The following is a 12,034-nucleotide window of genomic DNA, read 5'->3' as shown; positions in this document are numbered from 1 at the left end:
ACCTTGAGCAGGTCGGGCTGCGGGATGTAGAAAGTGCGCAGGAAGTCGCGAGTTTGGTGCCTCCAGTATTGGTACGAATGTTTCTTGTTCCTTACGGTGATTGGGCCCATGAGGCGGGGGTCGAAGTCGATGTCCGCGACCAAAGCGAAGTCTGGCTGCTTCTGAGACGAGAGCCACGCAGGCTCTGCTAGTAGTGGAGGCGCAGGTCCGGGCATAATGATCGTTAATTTAGAACGAGTGTGAGGATGGTTATGTGTGGTTATTGTAGCGCAGGGTCGCCTTTGACTGTGGGCGGCAGTCGTATCTGCACGGGAATACCCGCAGGCCGCGGTGATGGTCGTTGGAGGTTGAGTTCGAGTTGAGGAGCCGCTGAGGACCTCGGATGTGACGGGCCTTGTTACATTGTCACCTGACTGTGACACCACGCATCCTACATGTTCATACAGCCTACAACCGTGTTCCACGGGGACGAAGCTCCGCCGCATAGTACGGACCATACTGCAGCAGTGTATGTCGGTGGGTCATCGCACGAACAAGCCAGTCGTCGGAGGCAGATGGCGGATCGACTTGGCGATCTCGGAAATGGTTGCAGATTAGTGTGGGCCTCCCACAAGATCGCATCTGTTGATCCAGGTGTCGTTCTGGTCCGACTCACTGGTCGTCAGCCCGTACTTTCGTCCGCTCGCACCTACGTCTCATCTGGAGCCATCCTCCGCAGACGTGCTCACCGCCCATTTCATTGGTGACTGCTCCCCCAACAGCACGTGCCCACCGCGGGCCCAACGAAATGCAAGACTCTCCGGACTTCCATGGTCATCAGACAAGATGAGGTGTAGGAGCACGGAGCATGGGCGCACCAGTGCCACAGACCGACCAAGCCCGGAAGACCTCGAAAGCCCGGACGACGGTGGCAGATCTTCTGCCCCGCCCGGAGTGACTAGTGGGACCCGGAAACTCGTCACTTTTTGACATTTTCGACTGTACTAGACGCGTCCTAACATCCTGTCTGGGGACTGTCTCCTGTTACACACGGCATAGGATCGATCCCCGACACGACACTAAGCGTCCCATTTTCTAATGTCCGGATGTCACTCCAGCTAAGTACTTACGTTTCTGGTCCGAGCATTTGTTCCCGGGGACACGTCGACGCCGTGACGAGCATTCACGCCGGCTTCGACCACACAAATGTGTTGATCGGTGTCTATAATGTGACGGTCACTAGCAGCAGACGCGCTTGGGTGGCTCCAAGTTCGAGCGTCTACTTACAGCTACTTACCTCCCAGTGCCAGTAGGCTTCGCCTCTCATCATCTCGTCGTACCTTTTCTCTCGGCAGCGGGATGTCGCACTTCTCAATCAGAAACCCACACGCTATGCCCTGCTACGTTCTGTACATTCGTTATTGCAGGGAGAAGGCAAAGTCGGCGCGCGATCACAAACGGCGGACCCATGCAACATCAAGCAGTACCTCGACGACGACCTCCGGACCCTCGGAGTTCCGCAGCACCCCGCGCCCACCGCGCTCTGTACTTGGGAGCATGGCGCACCAGTGGTGCGGTGCGTCTGGAACGTGGGACCTCATCAGCGCCATGCGAACGCGGCGGTATGTCTGCAGCAAAAGTTGTACTGCGAAAACTCACCGCCAACTGCGCCTTGCGCCTCCGCAGCGCAGAGCCCTCGAAGAACACCTGCCGACAAAGACACGGTAGCAGACGAAGTGCAAGCCGCACGAGAAGATGCACCGTGAATTGAACATGTGAGTCTGCGGCTGCGATGACCCAAAACACTTCCCACTGATCCTGACCGTTCAGCTCGGCGATCGACACCCAAATTACGTACGTATGCCGGGCAGGCAGTCGAATGATGGCGAGTTGATCAAATGCGCACTTGCAGGAAGAGAAACCGCACTTGCTGAAAGAGAAACCGCACTTGTAGGAAGAGAAACCAAGACGCGCCCGCATCAACGGCCCCAGCTGAGGATACTCAGCAACCCAGGTCCACAAAGCGACCATGATCACGACCACCCTCCAACGCTGGCGACGTCGGTCCCGAGAGCAAGCGCATCCGGCACAAGACTCCTCCGTTCGACGGCCAGGCATCTGGAAGCTCGCCTTGGCGCACTACCGACTTCTTCTAATGGGCTTTCAATCCTTCTCCAGCAGGTGCGAAGCTCTCTTCTGCTGCTGGACCGTCGCAAGCTGTGTCTGGCGCGAAATCAGGTGTCACTCGGCAAGGTGCTGGCTCTGGGCTTGAGGCTTGTGCTACCACGGTACTGTCTGCGATCGAGAACACTCCGCGAGTCTCCTCCACTGGTTCAGAGCAAAGTCACACCGCAAATAACTCGATGGCTGATGCTACTGGTACTGGGGCGCCTGGTTCTGGGACGACAATGCCAGATGCTGGTGCTACGGTCACTCGGTAAGCTATCGCAACTCTCGGACATCGCCGCTCCCCGGCCTCCAGTCACGCTGAAGAGAAAGCCACCGCCACTGGCAAGCAAGAAGTCGCAGACGACGCCGGCGGAGATCCCAGGGACGCGCGTACTGACAGCACGACAGAGGATGCACAGCCTGGCTCGCAACCTCGGGAATACACGGAAACTCGTAGCGGCGGCGAGCCAGGCGATCTAGACGACGATTGCAAGGCAGCATTCGAAGTCGTCATGGACACCGTGGCCGCCCTCGAGGCACGGCGATGGGGCTGGCGGCAGAGGCTGAGCCTCGGAGATAACGCAGCGCGAGAACAGTCAGATCCCCCTACAAGTTGCTCCCGTTCCCGGCTGACGCTCATATCCCCGGGAACCTGTGCAGACTTGCGGGCACAGCCCGCTGAGCAAGGGACGGCGCTGATGACACAGTGAGTGAGGAAATGAAGATGGACGGTGCGTTGTCCTTCCGATGACTATGATGTACTCACGCCTGACTATCATCTTCAGGGGCCGAGAGCTCTCGTCGGAAGCGCAGGTCGCCCGGCGCAGGATACCCGGTGCGTCAAGCTGTCGCTGTGCACCTTTCGATGCTGATGCGCGTTCTCATAGATCTGGACAGCGTCGAGAGTTGAGAGAGCTCCCCGCGAGGCGGAGGGTCGAGGTATCGATGATATGACTGCTGAGTTGCAGCGGTTGCGTTGACGCTGCCGATAACTCTTGGTCTGATGAGTATGTCAGTGAGGCGATGAGCGGCACGCCCGTTCTGTTTGTAAGTTATGTCGGTCTTTATACACAATTCTCCGACCACTCTGTGTGAAGTAGTACGCGTCATATCGCATTGAAGTGGACTTGCATAATCGTACACACTGTATAATCCAGAAATATAGACTAAATGGAAACAGCACACCAGTCGCCAAAATCAGTCTACGTTTGACGACGCATCCACGGCAGATCCAGCTTCGGCCACCGAGGGTAGATCTCCGGCGGCGGCCGTGCTCCTTGCACGCCTCGAGGAACTCGCCTTACCCGCGTCTGGAAGACTCTCCGCCGCTCGTTTCGAGCCAGCGGACTGCTGACTCGAGCGAAGGATGCTGCGTTGGGTCACAGGCGATTTCTCAAAGGCCTCGAACTGATCGTCCATCTTGTTGAGCTCCCACAGCGACGCCGGACGGCGAAGCGCCTTGCCGAATGCGTTGCGGATGGGGGTGTGATTGACCAGCTCCTGGGCTACCACCGGTGTTTGGGGTTCCACGTCATCCTCATCATCTGTAAAAGACCCTGAGGAAAGCATGGACTGGAGGAGCAGATCCGAGTCCGCGGCATCTTCAATGGGTTGACGTTCCTTGCGCACTGGCTTTACGGGCTTCTTGGGTTCTACAGCTGCATAGTGGGCGCGAAAGACGGAAGCAAGATTCCGGAGCAGTTCGTCGAGGGGCGAGTCACTGTCTAGTAGTGGGACCGGATTGTAGCCGTCGCACATTGTGATGTACTTCTGCGCCCCTCCGGTGTCTTCGTGGTCATCGCGTCGCACGCCGATGGCTTCGTAGAACGTAAGGACGTGATCCCGGAGCTCAGGGGGACTGTGCGTGAGACGGTGCTCGTAGAACCGGAGACACATCCACCGGAGGACATGCAGGAAGGATTCTAGGTCATCGGCCAGCTCGTGCTGCTTGTCTGGGTTCAACAGAAGTCTGGCAGACATGAACTGCCACGTTCCCTGACGCTAGAGTGAGCCCCACAATGAAGACGCTGATTGATCTGAAAACTTACCGAGCGTCCAGGACGTGTAGCCCCCTTCTTGATATCATCGAGGAACTTGCAAAGCTCCCAGTCATTCAAGAGCCCGATAACCCACGTTCTACCCTTCTCGTCTTTGTACACAAACATCAGGATGTTGGTCGCGCTGATATCCCGATGTATGATGTGCTCTTGCTCCCAAGCTTGTCTGTGAGCTGGAGAGCAGACTTAGCAAACACATTCGTTCGAATCTCGAACAAATCACACTCACCTTCGAACGCGAAAAATAGTACTTTGACTAACTGGTATGGATCATGATGGTCGTCAAGCGGGCGTGCGATCTCCTTCACGACCAGGCGATAATGAACCTGCGCAGGGTGTTCCCGCTTCGTCGTCTTGTCTTTGTTCAAGTGCTCCTGGGTACGTGTCTTCTGTACGTCCAGTCCGTCTTCGCTGTTATACACGTCGCCGGCAGCTACCGGTGTGGGAACAAATTTGACGTTCCTCGTCCTCAGCAACTTCAGCACATCGCCCTCACGGCGGTCCGGATGAACCGTCTCGGGGCGCCAGTAATCCTTGAGGAAGACCAGGCGTTGCCGAGACACTTCGTACGCAATGAAGCACTTGGTGCCCCGTCCAGTGGGTGAGTCGGCCGCAAAGCACCGCATACCGACGAGGAAAGACGCGTCTGGATTTGCCGCGCGATCCGGATCCTTTGGCTCCGGGTCGACAGGATCGATGCCATTTGTCAGGGGTGTCAACTCCCGTGGATCAACGAGATCTTGACGACGCATGAGAATCTTATAGATTGGCCATCCCGGCCGATCCAACGAGGCTCTCCGACAGGCGTTCACCCATTCGGTCGGCGCAGGACAGGTCCTCATCTCTTCGATTTCCTGCGGTGTAGCCGGGATCACCGTAGGGTCGAAGCCACGCTGTTTCTGATCCATAGACGCATATCGCCAGAAGACTGTGTGGATAAGCGACTGATTCGCAACGAAGTCGATAGGCGTGGAGACGATGGCCCCAGCCCTGTCCCAGCGCATCATGCGAGCCCTTCCGCGATACACCGACAGTGAAAAGCAGTGTGTCCGGTGCTGCCTCCGGAAGATCTTCGCCATGTACTCAGCCATCTGGCCGAGCGTCATAGCTGCGCCGTCGCCACCGCGAAGGAAGTTGTCCTCGGTAGGGTTCTGCATCTCGAAAGGACAATCGTTATGAGCCGTCTTGACTTCGACCCAAAGCGAGATCCATGCCCAGCGGGTTTGGGCCTGAAACTTGTCAGCGTCGGCGGTCGCAGAGGCGTAGTCGGCAGTGGCTTGGGGGTGGACGGGATAGCAAGAGATGTCGGCCCTCAACTGCTCGCTGTAGTCATCGTGGTCTGTGTTATCCGGATGCTGTCTGGTGTTCTTCGCCGCTAGCTTCTCTCCATGAGGACAGCTGTCGAACACGATTTGAGCCATCTTGCACTTTTGATTGTGAGAGTTAGAAAGACAAATCCGAGATTCCAGGGCATCACACACACCAGTTCGACGCAGACATCCTCCTCCTTTCTACCCATCAACTTGCCCTTGTCCATGTCCGGGATCTTGAGCACAGACTCTGACGGTAACTCCGGTCCCTCCATGAACTCGGCCATGAACTCGTCAAAAGGCAACTCTGCGAGCTTGGGCCTCATCTCTTTCGCGTATTGCGGCCGTATGATCTTTGCGTTCTGCTTGCCAACAAGCGATGCTACCGAGTGCCCGCGGTACGAGGATGCCTTGTGTACTATCGGTGTTCCAGTGATCTGAGGCCCGTCAGCCCTATCCTTCCCTGTACGTGGAGGAGTGCGGGGATGCTGTGTTTCGTCTGGAGCAGACGATCTGATCACAGCGTGAGCAAGTGGAGTACTGCGAAGCGAAAAGACAATACTTACAAGTCGTTAGAGCTTTCGCCAGCAGTGGGCGTCGAAATACGTTCGCTGTCAACGGCGTGAGCCACGATGACCCCAGTGGCCAAGTGGAGAGCATCACGTACATCAGTTCTAGGTATGTTTCCGGTGCCGCGGACGTGGAAGGTGTCGGCGGTGTTCTATAGCGATGGTGGGCTGGGTCCTTGAGCACGAGAAAGAAGAGTGACTCACGATTGCTCAGTCCGAGGTGAAGCGGGCGGTGTGGTAGCACCCCGGTCAACGAATGGTAGTAGACTGGCTATGGGTTCAGGAGGAGAGTCCATCGTACAAAAATGAGGGCACAACTTACGCGGTGGGCGAACACGCGCTCGCTTTATATCAACTCAGGGAGCCACAATGTTTGTTGGCCACGAGGGAACGCCTGCTTCGCTGAATCCTGGGTTAGCATTGTTGTTGCTAGCCGAAGTGTCTCCTTGCCTTTTTGGTAGGTTATCTGAAGTATTGCACGCGGATCTAGACCCCGAACTGTTTCACCGCAAACAGGACCTACTGGATGTGGCAGAGGCACGAGTCAAGAGGCGCGTCGTTGGACGTCCGACGGAGAACAATGCAACTTCCCCAGATCTCCGATCGACGCCACGCGTAGTGAGCCACATAAGCCACACCGCGCGTCGAACGTCACGTGGGCGCGAGCTTGTTCCGGCACCTCGAGCTCCGAGGCTCGAGTCTCGAAAATTGGAATTCATCCAACTTTCAACGAATATCTTTTCAACTCGTCAAGACATGGTATTGATCGGATCGGAGAGATTTCCAGCATTTGTGGGTGGGGAGTTACGATAGTACGTCCACATTATCACTGCAATTTCCGAGGCTGAGTAGTAGAACGGCACCGTCAGGTCGTCGCTGATGGATAAGGCGCTATGCTGCGTACAGAAGGGAATTCGGTGAGCCAAGCAGTGCAGATATCGTTTCGCTCCCACGTCCTCGTACTCTCAAGGTTGACAACTAAATTATTAGTGACCACACAGCCACTGGGATACCGCATATTCTCCGAAATGGGCGTATCGCGTTCATTTCATCGGCGGCCACCGACCAGTGCATGGCTATGCAGCATAGCTGTAGCGCTGCGACCGCATCGATAAAGGCTTGTCGAGCTATCCGCCCTCACTGTAGCACCTCTGTCCAGCCCCCACCATCCTCCCGCACATTGCTTTCAATACGATGCAAAGACCCTCCGAGTCGTCAGTTGAAGTCTGTCATTCTTTCCTCATGGTGATCACCTAGTAGCATCTAATGTGCACATCATAGGCACTCAATCTTGCCGAAGCGAGGCGGCGTTCAACGTCGATAGACGCAATACAGTCATACTCCGGCCGCGTCCCCCTTGAAGTGTCATGGGAGGTTCTCGATATCATGGAGCAACCTGAGCTGTGGGCCTCGGCGTTGGTCTGCAGGCGATGGAATGCGTACGCCACCAAAAAGCTCTATGGCTCGATCGAGCTCCGCAACCGCGAAAGCTTCATGCTGTTGGTTCGTGCGATGCACGAGTCTCTTGGCGTCAAGCTATGGCTCGCGGAGACACGCGTTCTAGTCGTCTCGGATCGCGATTTTTGCGGAGACCCATTGGAAGCTCAACGGAACGCCAGCAGTCCCTTCCTACACGTTCTACCGTTAGTCTTCGGGCACGCCTTCGCTCGTTTGTACACCCTGAAGATTGACGGAGGCCTACATCCCGCTATGCACCCGTCCTTTTACCGCTCCTTGGCCCGTTTTCGACGCCTCACATCATTACACCTATCGAGATTCTATCTGCACAATATGCAGGACCTACTGCGGATCATATCTGCCTTTCCGCTCCTCGAAACTCTTGCTCTACACGATGCAAAATTCATTCAATCGCACCCTTTGAGCGACGTGGTCATCAAACGGTTCGCGTCCAAGTCGCCCATCCGGCTTCAAAGACTCAGTATCGACGAGGATACATTCGCCGTTATCATCGACTGGATTGAGCGGTCAGGTGTCTGCACCTGCCTGCGTGACCTCGCAATTGTGCCATCCAAAGGCGGCCTTCGAATGGTTGACACGTATGTAGTCTATGCTGCAGTGATCTTACAGAGTACTATTGACACTGCAGTGACGGTTGTGACATCAGATTCGAACCTCAACGTACGCCCTACCTAGGATGCAGATGGCAGAGCTGCGGCATCTTGATTCACAATGCGAGCATTGGTGAGGTAAGAAGTCATCTGGAAAAAACCCACAATGTGTGCGGACCGAGGAAGAGGAGGAGGAGGAGGGAACCGACGTTGGGTATCAAGTCACTCGAATGCTGCTGGGATGCAGATGACAAAGGTCACAAATGCGGGCGCGCGTATGACACCGTTGTCAACCTGTTCAAGCATATAAACCACGTCCACTGGCATCCTGGACCCTTACACTTCGTATGCTGGTATTGCAACACCAACTTCTCTCGTGCAGACTCTCTGAGGCGGCATGAAGCCACGCATTGCCGTTTGCTCAGAGGAAGTCTAGATGACGAGACGATGGAGCCACTGACAGTCCCCCCATACTGGGAATCATTCCCAACCGACTCACACGCATCTAGATTTCTCCGGTTCTGCTCAGACGTCGCGGGACGGCTGGGTGGCTTCCTCTCCGCCGCGCGAAACCGTCAGCTCCAGCGGGTCACGATATCTTCTCGTGCCGATGCCGGACCCAACTTCAATAATGACAAGATCTGTCGAGTTCTCAAGGAGCTCGACTTGCGAGATTTGCACAAGATCATGGATGGACCATGCTTCGAGGGCCTGGTCGTGGTCCAGGCGAAATGGAGTATTGGGACCTACGAAGTGGATCCGGATGCGAGGGATGGCGTCATCCAAGGTTTTACCACCCTGGTTCGTGAGTTGTTCGCCCCATGGATCAGACGCGGTCTGGTCGATCTCTCCTGTGAAGCGGTCTAGCCCTGTGACGTGAGTTATGGTATATATCCGGAGAATAGTCGATGCTGATCTGACTCGTGTGTTCAGGATGTTCTTGCGACCATAGATAATGCGCAACTCGCACGCGTGTCCCTATACTCGCCTTTCCTATCGCTATAGATACTCATGAGCTTCACCGAGCACACGAGCGTTCTCACCCCACACCGCATATGCCATCACTATGTGTATCGTTCGCTCACCCACTGGAGGGGTCCTGAGCGGCGCCTTCAATAGGTATTCCGACCTGAGAAAGATCAGTTGAGCTGCGCTTTAGCAGAACCTTGCAAAACACGAAGAGAAACATTCGCATAGGTAAGCGGGACCCAGGACCTCTCCGAATTGATTACTCACTCAGAAGCTCCTCCTACCGCTCACGCCCAAGCCGTAAGTAGTGGCTGCATTCTGGTCTCGATTGGGAGAGCCGCGTAAAGATAAGGAAGAACCTGGCAGTTCACGCAGGCTGCGAATCTGTGTAGCAACAACTTCATGGTACGGAGCGGATGACAGTGCCATAGATATGTGCTTCATAGTCGTGAACAATCAGTGTCAAGTACAAAACAGATGACGCTATACAAGACGATGACCGATCAGACCTTTCTCAGTAGTCTTGTGTCGCCAATCCAGTGGGAACAGGAAGACATTCGCTGTATCGCCATGCGCTGGATACCAACTCGGACTATGTATGCGCAGACTCGCGCCTGAGCCTTCTGGCATCCGGCCGATCGTATCGCAATCGCACATCTGCAAATGCTGCGCGTCAGCTCGACCTCACAGCATGAGCGCACCGACGACCCACCTGCCTGCATCGTCGTGACATCCGCTAGTGTGCCCTGGAGTTGGTTGAGGATTGACCGGGTGCGCTCTATACTCCCTAAAATCGTCAGGACCTCAGACTGAGACGGTGTGGAAGTAACGACGCACCGAAGACTTCCTGCCCCAGTATCTCTTTCTCCTGCTTGCAAGCCATCACCTCCGCTTCCAGAACTACGGTGAGGTTCGTGCGATTCAGGAATCAGTGGACGGTTACATTCATAACATTCACTCACTGATCGCCTTGGCCTCCAGCCGCAGCTTGTCCTCCTTCGCAGCTTCCATATCCTCGACAAGCGTGGTGATTCGCGCCGAGATGCTGTCGCAGCGAAACACAGGCCTCGTGCTTGAATGCTGAATACGTATGGGCTTCTCTGCGGATCCCATCGTGATACCCTGAGGATTGTCATACCAGTCATCGCCACTCAAGCTGCCAGGCTGAGAAACATTAGTTCCGCGCGACAAGAGAGGCACAGAGAATTCCGTCGGTTCCAAGCCCACAGAAGAGATCTCGCGAGTAGCTACAGCCACAAGAGCTAGAGAACCAGAAGACGATTCAGGGTTGATGACACGATCCGCACACTTCGTAATCGATACGCCACCGTCGTGGGAGTGCGTCAAGCCATCAGCAGAATTGCTCTGTAGGTCCTCCAAGTCACTAGAATCCCGGTTGCGAGAACAGACGAGTTTCCGGATCATTACAGTTCGGAGGGACATTGGTTACGACCAAAGTGCCAGAGTGTGAAGCACCTAGTAGAGAGTCTGCTTGCTCGATAGACAACGAATCTAGTCCAGCGTGGTGTTTCGGCGGAGGGTCGTCCAAAGCGCCGCCGATACCAGAGCCAGTGAATGAGGTGTGCAGAGTTTCTGCGTTGCCACGGTGTTCAAGGCGAAGTTTGCTACAACGCCGCTTCGGGTCGGCCGCTATGCCATCGTCGGGTGCTCCAGAAAGTGACCGCTTGCGAGAAGCCTCCTGCGCATCTGCGTGTTTCGCCTTCGGCACCGCGTTGGCATCCTGGCCATTCTCCCTATTGCAGTGGGCTGGTTCAGAGGGACAGTCGAAACAAGGTAGCACCGAGGCGCTGCATAGCAACTCACACGTAGAGCTCTACGATTTGCTTGCTGAGTGTGCCAATACAGTCCTTTGTCAGCAACGTGCCGAATAAGTGATTACATGACTCACATAGCGCACTCTCGGAGAGCATACAGCAAGTCGAGACCCTCGATCTTTGTCCGTGCCTCCTCGACGACTCGTTCCTAAGAGTAGGCGTCGCTAGAGGTGAGCGACAAAGCTAGTGCTGCGCGTGAGTGAATGAGACACTTGCCATCGCCTCGTGATGAGCGACGCCGAGCCCCCAGGTGCATATGACCTCTCCGCGCCTCCCAGTTAGGATAGTTCTAGTCGGAGGCGGTATAGACAGTCTGTTGAGATCTGCCCGGACCATCCGCGATTCGAAGCCCTTTAAGCTTTCTGTGGGCATATGTCATTGACGCGACCTATGTCCTCGGTGGGTAAGGTCGTAGACGACCATGACGGCGTACGGTGACTCGGTGCAGAGATCTGGGGTGAACATTGCGGCTTTACAGAGCTTGAGAGGAGGTAGCCAGGATAGATGCAGGAGAAGAGCGAGAACCTGGGGAGAACCGCCGCAATAGCGCAGCGGCAACAAGGCCGGAGAACTTGAACAAACCCAGGCTCGGAGAGGGGCCCTCTCCGAGTCTGGGTTTTGAGCCTCAACGTGACGGCGTCACGCATACGCGGTTGTGACTGTGACTCTCGACGAGGTAGCGCGGAGGAGGACTGCGGCCAGAACTTGAACTTGAAGTTGAAGGGGTCCGAGTAACCGAGTCGTGGCCACTGGTGGATGGTCCCCGAGTCCAACAGCTTGTCCGCACCCATGTTCATCTGTTCAGATACTGTAAGAGCCTTACATACGCGCCTCGAGATATCATACGCACCTCAAACATTGAGCCGTCGGACGGATCGATTTGTCGCACGAAGATGGAGGGACCTCGATTTGCTGCTGCAGGCAGTAGTGTGTTTTGCCATTGGCCATCAACTCAAGATGTGCTTGGATAGACGAGGGCTGTACCACAGTTTAGCGCGTGAAGAGGACTGGGGAGCGACTCACACGGTGTGCGACCAAAGGCACACGGATACTGACCGCCCCGAGCGACAGTTGCTG

At 55.6% G+C, this 12,034-nt stretch overlaps 4 protein-coding genes across 4 annotated transcripts; 1 reads left to right on the top strand and 3 right to left on the bottom strand.

The window, feature by feature from the left end:
* Positions 1 to 3,345: 3,345 nt before the first annotated feature.
* On the bottom strand, positions 3,346 to 6,380 carry C8Q71DRAFT_861281 (uncharacterized protein; the record flags this gene model as incomplete). The annotated part of the gene is made up of 7 exons (XM_047927883.1): positions 3,346 to 4,143; positions 4,197 to 4,378; positions 4,435 to 5,632; positions 5,689 to 6,028; positions 6,082 to 6,126; positions 6,183 to 6,236; positions 6,289 to 6,380. The coding sequence occupies 7 exons, from the start codon at positions 6,378 to 6,380 to the stop codon at positions 3,346 to 3,348; spliced, it is 2,709 nt and encodes a 902-aa protein (XP_047775025.1).
* Positions 6,381 to 7,068: 688 nt separating this feature from the next.
* C8Q71DRAFT_275440 (uncharacterized protein) lies at positions 7,069 to 9,115 on the top strand. The gene is made up of 4 exons (XM_047917451.1): positions 7,069 to 7,308; positions 7,366 to 8,141; positions 8,210 to 9,029; positions 9,087 to 9,115. Exons 1-3 carry the CDS (start codon positions 7,279 to 7,281, stop codon positions 9,018 to 9,020), a joined length of 1,617 nt encoding a protein of 538 aa, XP_047775024.1. The 5' UTR covers positions 7,069 to 7,278; the 3' UTR covers positions 9,021 to 9,029; positions 9,087 to 9,115.
* On the bottom strand, positions 9,059 to 10,386 carry C8Q71DRAFT_275422 (uncharacterized protein). The gene is made up of 5 exons (XM_047917450.1): positions 9,960 to 10,386; positions 9,835 to 9,900; positions 9,632 to 9,779; positions 9,390 to 9,560; positions 9,059 to 9,318 (listed from the first exon to the last, which is right to left on the bottom strand). Exons 1-4 carry the CDS (start codon positions 10,265 to 10,267, stop codon positions 9,390 to 9,392), a joined length of 693 nt encoding a protein of 230 aa, XP_047775023.1. The 5' UTR covers positions 10,268 to 10,386; the 3' UTR covers positions 9,059 to 9,318.
* Positions 10,387 to 11,521, bottom strand: C8Q71DRAFT_275421 (uncharacterized protein). Its single transcript, XM_047917449.1, has 4 exons — positions 11,174 to 11,521; positions 11,032 to 11,105; positions 10,947 to 10,970; positions 10,387 to 10,876 (listed from the first exon to the last, which is right to left on the bottom strand). Exons 1-4 carry the CDS (start codon positions 11,327 to 11,329, stop codon positions 10,507 to 10,509), a joined length of 624 nt encoding a protein of 207 aa, XP_047775022.1. The 5' UTR covers positions 11,330 to 11,521; the 3' UTR covers positions 10,387 to 10,506.
* Between the last annotated feature and the right edge of the window lie 513 nt (positions 11,522 to 12,034).

This window comes from Rhodofomes roseus (assembly GCF_022264815.1).
Source record: "Rhodofomes roseus strain CIRM-BRFM 1785 chromosome Unknown C8Q71scaffold_23, whole genome shotgun sequence".
NCBI classification, from domain to species: Eukaryota; Fungi; Basidiomycota; class Agaricomycetes; order Polyporales; family Fomitopsidaceae; genus Rhodofomes; species Rhodofomes roseus.
This window is presented reverse-complemented; position numbering and strand designations above follow the sequence as displayed.